The sequence below is a fragment of the Neomonachus schauinslandi genome, chromosome 11 (genome assembly GCF_002201575.2).
Source record: "Neomonachus schauinslandi chromosome 11, ASM220157v2, whole genome shotgun sequence".
Lineage (NCBI taxonomy): Eukaryota > Metazoa > Chordata > Mammalia > Carnivora > Phocidae > Neomonachus > Neomonachus schauinslandi.
Window position 1 is genome coordinate 109,852,740 of NC_058413.1, and position 15,156 is coordinate 109,867,895.

Sequence of the window (15,156 nt, forward strand, 5' to 3'; positions counted from 1 at the left end):
TGGGACGTTCTGAAGGCCCCTAATGGATGATTTCCCTGAGGTTTTGGACCTCAGGTACTTCTACTACTTAAACTTAAAAATCAAAATCAAGAAACTTGAAATTGGCCATGAGCTTACCTAGAGCCCTAGTTTTCCTGGGTACTCCCAGAGGTGTGGGAACAAAGCAGCTCCATTTTTGAGAAAATTTCTGAGAATTAATGAGGTAGAAGCCATACCAGATGGTGTTTAAAAACATGAAATCTTGAGTTTATTGGCTTGGATTCAAATGCTGACAGCACCATTTAGTAACTCTATGACCTCAAACAAGTATTTAACATCTCTGTGTCTCAGATTATTCATATGTAAAGTGAAAACAAGCCTTCTTGTTTCAGATGTGCTTCTGAGGCTGTTGTACAGATTAAATGAGATCATGCCTTTTAAGCCTAGCAGGTAGTAATCCTTCAGTATGGGTTAGCCGTTATATTGTATTCCCATGTAGTCTTCTACCTCTTCCTGGACCTGTAGGGAATTCATGCAGGATTCCATGTTCGTTGAGAGTCACACCAGTGCCTTTAAATTTCAACTGTAGCATTTAGTCCTGTGGATGTGCCCTAGTCCTTCTGAGCCTCCAAGCTGGGGTCTGGTCCAATTCTGTGGCCCTCAGGTACACACAATGTCTCCCTCTGGAATCACTCTAGGGAAAATGATGTTTAGAAGTCACCAGGTTATAGATCTTCTAGAAGCAGGACTAAGTGTCTCTTTAAGGAAGTTAAGAGCATCATCTTGATACTCTCATCTGAAAAAAAGTAAAAGTAGCTGCTTTCCTCCAGAGGAAAAAACATTTTTGCCCAGTAAAGTGAAAATTTTACTACTCTCTGCTTCTTCCCACAGTATCTGTAAATATGCTGAGGCCGTTTATTTTGCCAGATGGTTTTTGAGACCTTGCTGAAATGAGAGACGCCCTCATTTTATATTTCCCTCAAATTCTACCACAAACCACACTTCTTGGGAGAAAAAAAAAAAGTCGCCATGTAAGCATGTTTACCTTCAACGGACTAGGAAGTGGGAACTTGTCTATAAATGATGAGTCACCACTGCAGGTCTATAAAAGTAAAGGTGATTGTCTGGGAGAAGGCAGAGGCTCCAGGCACAACCATCACGATGCTCCCAGGCGTCCTGGCTGCCTTCCTCTTCTTGAGCTGGACTCAGTGTTGGTCCCTGCCTCTTCCCAGCGATGGTGAGGATGATCTGTCCGAGGAAGACTTCCAGCTCGCAGAGGTAGAGTATCTTGCCAGTCCCAGCGGGATGTTACATCTCACAAGTGCCCTTCTCTTTTAAAAGCAGGCCATTCTGGTCTCTTTTCCAGCGCTACTTGAAATCCTACTACTATCCCCTGAATCCCGCTGGAATCCTGAAGAAGTCTGCAGCAAGCTCCGTGGTTGACAGGCTCCGAGAAATGCAGTCCTTCTTTGGCTTAGAGGTCACCGGCAAACTTGATGATAACACCTTGGACATCATGAAGAAACCAAGATGTGGGGTTCCCGATGTGGGCGAGTACAATGTTTTCCCCCGAACTCTCAAGTGGTCCAAGACGAATCTAACCTACAGGTAAATCAGAGGCTATCTTTCTTTAATCTTTGTTACTTTTTAAAATAGTATTAAATGCCTAATTTTCAGCACAAGCTATAAATGACAGAACATGTGTGGTCCCATTTTTTTTTAAGTAGGCTTTAAATATTTAACTAGAAGTTAAATAATTCCAGCAATAACTTTAATACTATTGGTGAGAATGTCTCATGACATCTATTATTGTTACATTAACCCAGCATTATTTTTCATTGGAAATCTCAAGGTATTTTTTTTTAGAAAAGAAATCAAATTAGAAGTAAAAGTAGGTGTAATAAAATTGGCAAATGTACTACATGAGGCATATTTATTAGGAGTGCTTAAAAATGGAGAGTCCTACTCTCTCTAGGAACTTGACAAAGTTATTTCATTTATTTAGATCATAGTAATACAATTCCAAATCTGTATCATACAATACAAGTTTCATTAAATATCTGAATACTTTAAATGTAAGATTCCAAGTGGTCAGATATTTGGAGATACTCAAATATCTGATTGAATTCATTTTGTTATCTTTGTATGGCATCATAATTGATAAGTTCTTTGAAACTTTGGACCTCTAGTAGAACTTTTAAAGAAGCCACCTCATTTTGAGTTGAAAAGCAGTATTCCAAGAAAATATATTCTCAAATATTTCTCCTTCCAAAAATGTAATTGAAACTTTCTCTGTTGAATAGGATTGTGAATTATACCCCTGATCTGACTCATTCTGAGGTTGAAAAGGCATTCAGAAAAGCCTTCAAAGTTTGGTCAGATGTGACGCCTCTGAATTTTACCAGACTTCATGATGGCACTGCTGATATCATGATCTCTTTTGGAACTAAAGGTAATGATGGAGAATCATTTTTAAGAGACATTTTTACATTCTGCTCCCTAATTGTCTCCATTCTTTTATTCCTTCTTTCAGTCATTCATTACTTTTTACAGAATTCACCAAGCATTTGTGCCAGGCACTGCTGGATATAATTAGATTCTTAACTCTTGCTTTTTGTGTGTAGAGCATGGCGACTTCTACCCATTTGATGGACCCTCTGGTCTGCTGGCTCATGCTTTTCCTCCTGGACCAAACTATGGAGGGGATGCTCATTTTGATGATGATGAAACTTGGACAAGTAGTTCCAAAGGTAATATTTCTTATAAAGGTATGATTCATGATTACTAGATTAGGGTTAGACAGTGATCGCATTGATAAGAAGTTAAGAAGCATACTGTAAATTGTATTCGATAGTTGGTTATGTTTTTCAAAAAAATTAAAAGTTTATCTTATACTTATTAGTCTCACAAGTGACATTTCTACAAACCTATGTGAAACATTAAAAGTGAGCAGTTTAGTTTAGTGACTTGAGGGATACTAGCTAACTTTGATTTAGGACCAAAATGTCTTTCTGTCAATCAAGGTGTTGTTACTGTGGATTACCTTTCAGTGTGTTTAGGAAGTACAGTTTATTACAAATACATACCTGAAAACTATTAGGGCTGGACAGGCAGGTCATAGATGAGTTGGATGTGAGTTGAAATAGTTTTTTTTCCTTGACAGAAATATTAATGGCACAAGTATAGTCTGTTTTCTGTTCTCTGTTATAAGAGTTACTTGTTTCAGACATATCTATATCACTGATTTTATAAATACTCTTCCAACAAATCAAGATGGTGTCTTACTCCAAACAGCATGAGACAGACCAGATAAAAATTATACTTATAAGAGCAAAATGAAACTCAGTGTTGAATGCATTAGTCAGTAGATGAATCTTCAAACTCAAAAGAATTGGGAATATTAATCTAAGAAGAAGAGCGAGATTGTTCCAACTAGGACTTACCTATGGAGCTATATTGACCCTTGGTTGTGACAGTTAGAGGTAGTCTTCAGAGATAGCTAATTGTTATTATTCATTTAAATTGGAAGAATTGTTATTCCAAAGAGTAAAACTGGGCCTTGGCTGACCAGTGCTTCTGCTTCAATGCCTCCAATGTATCTTTGGAAGGAGAGGTGAGAATTTACGTATTTATGTTCTGAATATTACACGGGTAAGAATGATTTTAGGAAGAAAGACTAACATCTAGTATTGTTAAGAGAGAGCCACAGTAAACCCCAGTTTTAGACTCCTGCATAAGTTCTGTATTTGAAATATTAACGGAAATGAATGAAAATATTCATAAACAAACCATGATTGATTTTTCAGCTAAAGGCCAGGAATGGGATCTATCACTAGTCATTTCAATGAAGAATTGCTTTTTACTCAGATTATGTGAACTTTGATCACTCTTAGGGTCTGCATGATTTACTAAGTTGGTTATACATTTTCATCAGGCATAGGCTCTGACAGCAATTGGTATTTAAGGTCAAATTGAAACCACTGACTCCAGCTTCCATGTGTTTTTTTTTTTTCAACTTTTTATCTTTTTTTTCAATTTAAAATACCAGTATTAGGAGGCTCAGAAATTGGTAGTAAGAATGACTAGAGGAAATAATGTAAATATAGTGACACAGTGGTCTTCTAAAACCGAGGAAAGTTGGCCAAGCATTACCAGAGTTTCTATTCCTTTAAGCTTTAGAGTCTAGAGATATTCTGGAAAGGATCACTTGGTTGGAATTTATTCCCAAGTAGATTCCCAGAGATCCTATTTAGTGCATGCTCCATACTTGGTCATCATCCATTTGCATGATGCCTCTTGTTTAGACGATGTTCTAGAAACGCCCTGATAGCTAGCACCCTATGTGACTTCCCATGACTCCTTCTTCAAGGCCTCCGTTGTCCACTTTCCTCAGCTGCCCTGAGAAAACAAAGAGCACATCAAGATTCTTAGCGTCTTCCCAGTAAATCCTCACTGATTCCTAATTATTTGAGAGCAATCTGTTGCTATTCTAATTAGGTAGGCAGCTATAATCAAAGAGAACGTTAAATTATAAGGATTAATTCAATATTTTGAATCTTCCTTCGAGCAACCAAATATTGAATATTAATTTTTTTAAAAAGAGTGAAATAGCCAAGAAAGAGAAAGAGGCAAAGAAAATAGCATTCCATCCATTAACTGGTCACTGCCTTGCTTTCTCATCGTTGCTTTGTTTTCTTATAGGCTACAACTTGTTCCTCGTTGCTGCCCACGAGTTCGGCCACTCCTTAGGTCTTGACCACTCCAAGGACCCGGGAGCACTCATGTTTCCCATCTACACCTACACTGGCAAGAGCCACTTTACGCTTCCCGATGACGATGTACAGGGGATCCAGTCTCTCTATGGTAACTCTTAATTTATCAGTCTAGAAACAGAATAGATGCATACATTTACTTACAAAATTATCAGTGAATTTATCATTACCATTATTGCTGTCGTGGTTCTGTTATTAAAACCTGGGAAGACATGCCCAGTTTTCCTTTCTGAATCAGACCATCTGCTCAAGTAGAAAATATTCTATTCTCCAAAGATTTTGCAGATTCCTATTTGTATTTTATACCTTGCAAGGTACGTTTGATTCCCACAAAACACCTCTGACATAAGGAAGGAAAATATTTTATTCCCCATTTAACCAATGAAGAAACCACACCCTGTAGTGCTTAAATAGTGTATCTCTAGTACCGTGGCTGAGGGTGAAAGTGTGGTCTTAACCAGCTTTTATAAATTCTGGGTATTCCTTCAACCATGTCAGTTTGCCACAGTAGGAACTGTTCAGGTGGCCTGTAGTAACTTTTAATCAACATCTACAATGACCATTGTAAGAATCTCTTCCTTCTTTTTTCTTCCAAATTTTCAATAATATTTATAAAATAATTAAACCTCACCTCAAACCAGCAAAACTGCCTCTACTAATAGAGTTAAAGTTATCAATGTAAACCCTTCTAGAGCAGCGAGCTCAGAAACCTTGCTCATGGCACCTGGCTCATCATTCCCCCTCCGGACTGAAATCTACTATAGCAGCTAGTGTAGATGTGGGCAAGTGCTTTGCGTTTCTTACTATTTCTACAATATTGTGACCGAGGGACTTGATGACAGAACTAATATGAACCGGGTGGAGAAGAAGCAGCTCAGAATTGTTACTGTGCATGCATGGCATCTGTTTTGCACTCACCCAAGCTGGGGGAAAGCTACAAACTCGTGGCACATCAGGGCTGCTAAAGGCCTGGCTGCTCACTCACGGCAGCGGTACTGGGGTTAACTGGTGAAGTGACCGTGTCAGATGTTGCTAGCTGGTAAAAGAGGCAAGAGATAGAGCAGAGGTGAGGACTCCACAGGGACGGTGTGCCCCCAGGAGTGGCTTGAAAAGAAATGTGTATCTCAAGAGCAGCCTGTCTATAGCTCATGCCAAGGATGGGGAAGTTTTCCTCTGAGTCTCGCTCCCTTCCCCATCCACCCATTTCTATCACCAACCTCAAGAAACCCAAAGATGTACTTGAGAAGAATCTCAAGGGGTCTTGAGGATGGAAGCAGGAGGAGCAGGCCCACCCACAAGAGCTTGGTGACCCCGCAGGAAGGAAGTAGAATTGCATGGTGTTTGGATCCTGGTGTAGAAGCTGAGGACTTCCTGCCCTCCCTGGAGGGGACCCTGTGACTCTCCACTAGTAGGGGTGGGGCATCAGGAAGTCCGGCCTCACCACCTTCTTCCCTTCATTTCATGCCTGCAGGCCCAGGAGATGAAGACCCCAACCCTAAACACCCCAAAACACCAGACAAATGTGATCCCTCCTTATCCCTTGACGCCATCACCAGTCTCCGAGGAGAAATGATGATCTTTAAAGACAGGTACTCTTGATCTTATTTAACACAATCTGCATGTCATGGACATTTGTGAGGCTGTGTCTGCAAATAGCCAAACATCCAGTCACATTTCCAAAGGTGACATTAACAGCAAAAATCATAGATTTTTGGTAGTATGGGTTTTTTTTTTTTTTTACATGTTTCAGATGAAATAAACGACTAATGCATAAACACTTTACTTTTCCATGGCTAATCTTGGCATGATGCAGCTTCTCTTTACAATGCTGGTGGCACTCTTCCTCATAAAGATAACCAAGTAAATATACAAACCCAATTTATTTATTTGAAAACACAAGTATTGAAATCAGTTACCATATCAGTAAACCGTGACACCATCCACTTGAGTTCCTTTGGGTCTGGAAAGACTTTTGTTCTTGCGACATACATGGAAATTTGAGAGAGTGTTTACAACCTAAACCTAGGGGTAACGAAAAATGAGATATGAATTTCTCACTTCTACCTTGTTCTAGTATTGTTTGTTCATTTGTTCACTTATTCATTCATCAGTTGCTCACAGCAAACTCTGTATTTTCGCTTTGGCACTAGATTCTTCTGGCGCTTGCATCCTCAGCTGGTTGATGTGGAGCTGTTCTTAACAAAATCCTTCTGGCCAGAACTTCCCAACCGTATCGATGCTGCATATGAGCACCCCTCTCGGGACCTTATCTTCATCTTTAGAGGTAAGCCTTTCCCCACGTGTCCAGGGCAGGCAGTGATGAACTTGATGCTGCTGAAGTCTTATCACAATGACTGCTCCTGAAAAAAATACCCAAGTTAAGAGCCAAGCATAACAAAATATTAAGCAGAACATACTTGGAACCTTTCTACCAAATGTCCCCAAATTTGACAAGTAAAAATCTGCATTATTACTTATCCTTACAAATGTACTATTTGTTGTACAGCAGTCATGTCAGTTTTTTCTTACTTCCTCTTAAAAACTATTTGCTGAGCAGACATTATGACATGTACCTCTTGAAACATTGAAAAAAATATTATCCATAATTCCCCTTTCTGAAAAGTTGATTTATTTCATTTTCTCACCTTTTTTGGGTAGTCCTTCACCATATGTAATATGTGTTTTTGAATATTTGTATTCATAGTATATATACATTTTCATATTTTACTTGTTCTCTTGACACAAAATCACGGACAGTTTTCCAAAGTGCTATTCCGTCTTCATGATCATCATTCATAATGGCTACATAGCACTCTACTGACATTGTTTTCTGTTGTTTGACTATTACAATTAATGCTATAATAAAGTCACTTTCTATCTGGTATAAAAAATCTGAGTTTTCAATCTAATTCACTGTTCCCTCTGCCCTGCTTATTCATGAAGAAAGTTTAATACATTTTTCACCCAGCTCCAGATTAACAGTCAGAGGTAATATGTTGCCAAATTAATTATATTTGGTTGGTAATTATACTCAGGAAGTTAGCATTTTAAGTCTTATTTTTTTGTTTGAAGAATGCTCATATTTCTGTGTTTCATAAACATGGTGACTGCAGACCCTGATTTCTAAATGTATAAAATGTATAAAATGAGTCTTTCTTTGTTAAAGTAAATATCTACATAATGTGAGTCCTAATAGATTCCCTTGGATAATAAAACCATTCTTTCACTTATTCTAGGCAGAAAATTTTGGGCTCTTAATGGTTATGACATTCTGGAAGGTTATCCCCAAAAAATATCCGAACTGGGATTTCCAAAAGAGGTTAAGAAGATAAGCGCAGCCGTCCACTTTGAGGACACAGGGAAGACACTCTTCTTCTCGGGAAACCAGGTCTGGAGGTACGGCCGCCATGTTTACTGTGTTTACTGTGTCACACGGGCCAAGTGAGTCCCACACTGCTCTCACTGGTTTAAATAATTCTCTCATGCTCATCCAGTGGAGAGCTTGGCCAGGAAGCTGCTGGGCCCACGGTTTTTAAAGTCAGCCCCTTTTTGAAGGACAGGGGGAGTTGGAATATTTAGAACATATGTCGATATGAAGGCAGCCCTGACACTGGCAACATCTCCGAGCTTAGAGCCATATATATATTTGGGAATGAGAATATCTCATAGGAATCCCACACTTGAAAGATTTAAATTAGTAGCTTTACTTTATGTGTACACACACATGCACACATTCTCATCTGTGTCATCTTTGCTGTTTGGCTTCTTTATTTCTGACAATGACATTCACTACTGTCTAAATACTATGACCAAGTTCTCCCCAGTACTGCCGTTCCAGTCCCTATGCCCTAGATAAGGTCTGTGGTGCAATGAGGGAGTGTGACTTACCAGACTGCAAACACACTGTGCTTTTATCCCCCCATTTGGCTGGAAGCTCTTGCCCTTGCATCTCTCCCTCTTGAAATTCTACCCTCTGGTCAAAGTTAACTGGAAATACCATTTAACCTCAAAGTCTTTTGGAGCACCCATTCACAGGCTATGTCTCTTCTCGAAGCCTCTCATGGCACTGGATGTCTCCTTGTCATGATGCTTGGCTTCCATTGCTTAGTGTTGCCGTGTAGACACGTCCCACCTCTCTCCACAGTTCAGTGGTTCTTGTCTTTCACCTATTGGAACATATCTCAAGGGAAGGAAACTCTCATCAGTAGCAGTAACAGTGGTACATGATGGGAGGCTGTTCTAGGCTAATTTCAGGATGTGTGTGGTTTGCTAGGGTGTGCCTGTGTGCAGGGGAGGTGGATTATGGAACTGTAGCAATGGTAGGGCAAGCCATGCTCCCCTGCCTAGCTTCAAAACCACCAGATGCCCTGATAACTTCTTAGTCCAGGAGTTATACACCCAATATTCTGGCATCCATTATCGCACTTAGAGAGTTGTCTCACCCACGGTGGGAGATCAGTACATAGTTGTTCAGTGCACAAACATGTATTTATTTTGGTCTAAGAACACTTTCCTGATAACACACTTTTATAACAGATATGCAGTTTGTGAAATGGAAATGAGCTTGTGACTATCTTTACAAAGATGGCCTTTAGACAAGGTAACAAATGCTCAGCGAGCATCCACAATGCACCCAATATCATAATTCCTAATTTGCAAAAGCTACCAGATGTTCTAAACAGACTTAAAATTTTACAACTCTTGTCAATTTTTTTTTTAAAGATTTATTTATTTATTTATTTGACAGAGAGAGAGATAGCAAGAGCAGGAACACAAGCAGGGGGAGTGGGAGAGGGAGAAGCAGGCTTCCTGCCGAGCAGGGAGCCCGATGTGGGACTCGATCCCAGGACCCTGGGATCATGACCTGAGCCGAAGGCAGACGCTTAACGACTGAGCCACCCAGGCGCCCTCTTGTCAATTTTTTTTAAATTAAAAAAAAATTTTTTTAATTTACAAAAAATTTTTTTAAAGATTTTTATTTATACATTTGACAGAGAGAGACACAGTGAGAGAGGGAACACAAGCAGGGTGGGTGGGAGAGGGAGAAGTGGCTTCCTGCCGAGCAGGGAGCCCAATGTGGGGCTCGATCCCAGGACCCCGGGATCATGACCTGAGCTGAAGGCAGACACTTAACGACTGAGTCACCCAGGCACCTCTAACTCTTGTCCATTTTGAAAGGTGTCATGATATCCACTGTATCATTTCTGAAACAATTTCTAAGAAATACGACTTACTTAAGAGTTTCTTTTTCTTACTACATAGCTATGATGATACTAACCAGGTCATGGATAAAGACTACCCCAGGCTAATAGAAGAGGACTTCCCGGGGATTGGTGATAAAGTGGACGCTGTCTATGAGAAAAACGGTAACTAGTTCCGTCACGCTGACCTCAATGGGGGGTTTCTGTAGCCCCTCAAAGTATTTCCCTTAGAGAGCAGTTTTATACAGGACTTAAAGGTGCTAAGAAACTTATGGCAGTTAAGGAATAGTTATGTAGGCAGCAAACAAAACATAATACATTTAGAATAAATGAAAATGTTGCTCAAATGATTGCTAATTCTACAAATAATAATGCCAAACTTTAAACACTATCTTAAACTGTTTTTTAAGATTTTATTTATTTATTTATTTATTTGAGAGAGGGAGAGGAAGAGAAAGTGGGGGGGCAGAGGGATAGAGAGAACCTCAAGAAGACTCCCCGCTGAGCATGGAGCCGGACGTGGGGCTCGATCTCATGACCCTGAGATCATGACCGGAGTCAAAACCAAGAGTCAGACGCTTAACCGAGTGAGCCACCCAGGTGCCCCAACACTATCTTAAATTATGCTTAATGATGCCAAGAGTCAAAAATTATTGCCATAATTTAAATCAGGGGTAGAGTGGGGAGTCATTTATATAGAAAGACCAAGGACTACAGTTATTTTTGCTTTAATTATGAAAAGGGGCATTTTTCCAAACTCAAATAACTAGTATCAATATGTCAAGCATCAAAACTGGAACTCATGGCAAGATGACCACGATTTCAAGGTGACAATTCAGGAGACCTGGGAAACTTGTACTTTTTTTCCTCCCTTAAACCATAAGCAATATAGTAAGGCATTAGTAGGGTTTTAAACACAAATGTTGGCGTCTTGAAAAACAATGGGATCTAACATGTTGTACTTTTAATGTGAGCTGGCATAAACTCTTACCGATTTCAGACTCTGAAATTTTCTTTTTGGTCATTTCCTTATAGGTTATATCTATTTCTTCAATGGGCCCATACAGTTTGAATACAGCATCTGGAGTAAGCGCATTGTGCGCGTCATGCCAGCAAATTCCCTGTTGTGGTGTTAAGTGTCTTTTAAATATTGTTATTTAAATCCTGGAGAGCATTTGAGAGAATACTTCCAGCGATACTGGGTGTAGGGGACGGGGATGTCGGGGGAAAAGCTTAGTTCTGTGAACAAGCTTTGGTAACTTATCTTTGAATAGATGGTATCTGGACAGTGATACGTGGCTGGAACCACAGTGAATTTTAAAGTTATGGAATATTCAGAGACTGTAAGGATCACCTAATTCTTGCGCACTACACAGAAGCAGCAGTCGACGGTATTTCCCACAACAGAAATGGGACATATGGTGTGTCAAAGAGAGTTAGCATAATGTTTAAATATATTTATAAGGAAACTTTGCAAAGGCATAGAAGCAAGTCACAGTTATGTAATTAATGAATCATCTTTATTAAAAAGTGTAAAATAGTATGAGAATGGAATTTGCAGGGAGCATGTGGTACCACGAACAGACAGAAACCAAAGGGAAATATCTGTAATAAAGCTATTGTGGACAACTTTCCAAAGAAGTGATTTTGGTTTTGCACTGAGAATATTTGAATGTACATGCCCCCCTTCCTTCTGACACTAGGATCAAAGTCACTCCAGATGAGAGACAGGGCCCAATGCCGAGGACAGTAGATGTGGCCTGTGGGTTCGGTTTAATTCTCACTGTTGACCGTGATTCCAGGCCTACTCTCAAAGAAGACATTTTTTTTTTTTGCATGTTCTACAAGATAAAGAGAGCCCATCTCTCTTTGTATTCAAACATTTCAGGTCTTCCAAAAACATCAAAGAATTAATATGGCTATCACAGCAATCAAAGGCCACGGCATCATTCTTTCATAAACCAACTGATTCTTTAAGATGAAAGGTAGCATTCTAGCCCTGTCTTACCTAGATAATTGCTTTAATTGTCCAGTTCACCATGGATAAAGAGGCTCCCTCCTTAAAATATAAAGTGTATCTTATAAATTGGAAGCATGCTAAAACGGAGACATCCAAAGTAAAGAAAACATCCCGCTGGACTGCAGTCCTCCTGAAGATGTGGAAGTGTGCTTCTCCCTCTCTTCTTGCTCTTCTCTCACCCCTGGCGCGGCTTAACCTGCCCGGCATGGGGTGCTCACTGAGTGGGGGATCAGCCACAGGTGATCTCAGACATGCTGGGACCTCTTGTTCACAGAAATTCAGGCGAAGAAAATAAAGTGTATCATATTTGCAAGATGTGTCAGGAAGCGTTTATACTGTTTATAATAAAAAGGATATTTTCAACAGACATTATTATATAGTACATTTTGTCTTTTGGTGTAATTTTAGGCTTTCTTCACACAAAGAGAATCCATTTAAATTATTCCTTTTTCTTGCCCGTATTTCTTGGTGAATGTAATTCACTCACTGTTTTGCTTTGTTTGTTTGTAGAAAGACTACATTCAGAATTAAGAAGTAACTGTCCCAGGCCATGTTAACAGGAGCTCTGCCAGGGTTTGGTCGGCCTCGGGCTGATCAGGGCCCACTTCCCCAGGTGGAGCTCACAGTTCCTCAGACTCTGCCCTGCTGGGAGCACTATTTGGAAATGAGGTGGGAAGAACACGAGATTGGGAGCAAGGAAGATTGGGTTCTAATGTGTACCTTGAAGCTCTTGGGGCCTGACCCTCTTGAGGTTTAAAACGAGACTATTGCATGTTGATGAAGTTGGGAAATACGGGGAGGCAGGGAACTCTCATGAGGAAGGCAAACACTCTCTGGGAACCTCAGGGTCCCCTGAGCTTAAGACTAGGTCCCTTCTGTTTTCCTAAACACTATCCATCCCCATTTAGTGTCTGTTAAAGGTCAGGCAGCTAAGATGTTGAGATGAACTAGAAAAACTTGCTCTCTACCCCTTAAGAACTTATATCCTACAATGGGGGCAAAATGATTAAAATTTAGTAAGTTAAGTGATTTTGAGGGGAGAATGAGCAGTTACTGTAGGTGTGAGGAGGGCTGCTGATTGTTTCCTCCCAGGGCACCCCTCAGAGTCAGTCTCTGCACTGTTCACCTTCCCAGAATGTGTCGTAAGATTCTTCTAAGGCTTGCTATTGGAGTAGAAATGCCCATCCACCCATCCATCTACCCATGCACCCATTTATCCATCCATCGTCCCATCTACCCACACATCCATCCATCCATCCATGCAGTAAATAGTAATTGACCACCTATGCTGTGTCAGGAACTTAAGTAGATGCTGTGGATACACGGAAAAGGAAATCCTTATTACTTTCATGGCGCTCAAAGTCTGGCTGGGGAGATGGGTATTAACCAAATAAGTATGAAATACAACTATGATAAATGCCATAAAGAAAAGAACACGGGACTCCAGTTAGAGGGATCTTCCCTTCCGTGTGGCTGGGGCGGGGGGCACAGGAAGGTGGCTCGCGAAAGTCCTCACAGTGGAAGAGACCCCCAGCAAATACCGAAGGCGAATGCAACGGGGGCCGTGAAGGGAACCAGGGAAAGGGCTCCAGATTCAGCCTTCAGACTACAGAGGATTTTCTGGCGCCGAGCGGAGAGCGACAGGAGCGCCTGTGATGATTTCCGCAGAGTGCAGATGGGAAACATCCTGGTCCTCCTGTCTTGCCCGATGCTACATATGAATGCATGGTTTTCTCCGGACAAACAAACAAGCACGCAAACAAAAAGCGTATCGATGGCGAAAGCCTGTTGGTTAAACAAAGGCAGAGCGATCATCCTCAGGACTGGCACGTGTCCGCGAGAGCGCGGCGGAGGCCCCTCCCGGCCGGGGGCCCCGCTCCCCGCCCCCAGGCCGCTCTCGGGCCGAGGGCTCTGCGCGGGGCAGGCTGCCCTGGAACAGCACTTGCGGGACGAGCTCCTCGGACCGGCGGCAGCCCCGCGGAACTGCGAGCGCCGCGCGTTCCGCGCCCCGCGCCGGACGGCCCCGGCGGACCGCCCCGGGAAGTCCGGTTCGGAGGCCCTTCCGGTCCCCCAGGAAGCGGCCCGGGGGGCGCGGTCCGGGGCACGCGCCAAGATGGCGGAGGCGCGGGACCCTGAGCTTGGCTCGGCCCAGCAGCGCGGCCGGTTATCCGGTTATTCTGAGCCGCCAGGAACCAGTCGGACCTCTGAGAGAACACAGCCTGCAAGTCTGCAAGCAGCAAAGCGGCGGCCCTTTGGGAGGCAGGAGGTGCGGGAGTTCACGGGGGCGGGGGGGCGAGCTGAGCCCGCGGGCGCGGCGGCGGGAGGGGCCGGCGCACGGAGGCCGCCGCAGGGTCTTAGAAGCGGCCGAGGCAGAACGGAGTCCCGTGCCGCGGGACGCCCCGGCTGAGAGGCGCTCGGGCGGCGAGCGGCCGGTCCCGGCAGTGGCAGGGCGGTCGGAGGAGCCCTGGGTCTCGGGCAGCGCGGGGTGGGGGGCGCCGGGGTGCTGCGTCGCTCCCGGGCACAGGGGCGGGGAGCCCGCCCAGAGCGGTGCGCGGAGGTGCCGGCTGGAAACTGCGGGCCGCCGCGGTCCTGCCGCCGCTGCCGGGGCCTGGCGGGCGAGCGGGGAAGACCCTCCCTGCAGGAACCGCGCCTGCGCCGCCGGCATCCCTGAAATCGGGAGTTTTGACACTCGGTCCCACACCTGAGATAAAAAGCCTCCGTCAGGGGCAGGGTGAACGCAGGGTTCAGGCGGAGACGAATAGGGTGATTGCTTTTCTGTGGGGGCTCACGGAGCAGTGGGGGGCACGGGCTTTCAGCGCTGGGGCTAGAGAGCGGGGCGCCGCCGTCTGCATCCCTCCGCAGCGCCGGAAGCCTTCGGGGAGCAAAACAGCGCCACCCAGTGGCGGCCGATGGTGCATCCCGAGCCCCGCCTCCCCGCGCCCTGGAGGCGCATTTCCCTGAAACCAGCCTGAGAGTCCGCGCAGCGGGCCCCTGCCCCAGAAGACCAGCACACACAACTCGCTGGCCCCAAGTTTACCGGTCATAGAGGGCTGCAGGCCTTCAGCTCCGGGGGCAAGAGGATCGACCTTCCGTTTTACTTTTATTCATTATTTCCCTTATTATAATTTTTCTCATTTATTACAGTTTCCAAATCCTTTAAAAAATATTTTATTATTAATTTATT

The 15,156-nt window shown here is 43.2% G+C and overlaps 1 protein-coding gene across 1 annotated transcript; it reads left to right on the forward strand.

The window, feature by feature from the left end:
- The first annotated feature begins 1,122 nt into the window (after positions 1-1,122).
- On the forward strand, positions 1,123-11,088 carry MMP13 (matrix metallopeptidase 13). Its single transcript, XM_021696436.1, has 10 exons — positions 1,123-1,257; positions 1,346-1,587; positions 2,283-2,431; positions 2,604-2,729; positions 4,681-4,842; positions 6,223-6,340; positions 6,902-7,035; positions 7,988-8,147; positions 10,014-10,117; positions 10,988-11,088. Exons 1-10 carry the CDS (start codon positions 1,141-1,143, stop codon positions 11,086-11,088), a joined length of 1,413 nt encoding a protein of 470 aa, XP_021552111.1. The 5' UTR covers positions 1,123-1,140.
- The last annotated feature ends 4,068 nt before the right edge of the window (positions 11,089-15,156 follow it).

Bases quoted from the DNA above. Each gene is read 5' to 3' on its own strand.
- MMP13 (XM_021696436.1), top strand. From the start codon at position 1,141: ATGCTCCCAGGCGTCCTGGCTGCCTTCCTCTTCTTGAGCTGGACTCAG. The intron at 7,036-7,987 runs GTAAGCCTTTCC...CACTTATTCTAG, and splicing joins CCTTATCTTCATCTTTAGAG to GCAGAAAATTTTGGGCTCTT. The intron at 10,118-10,987 runs GTAACTAGTTCC...ATTTCCTTATAG, and splicing joins CGCTGTCTATGAGAAAAACG to GTTATATCTATTTCTTCAAT.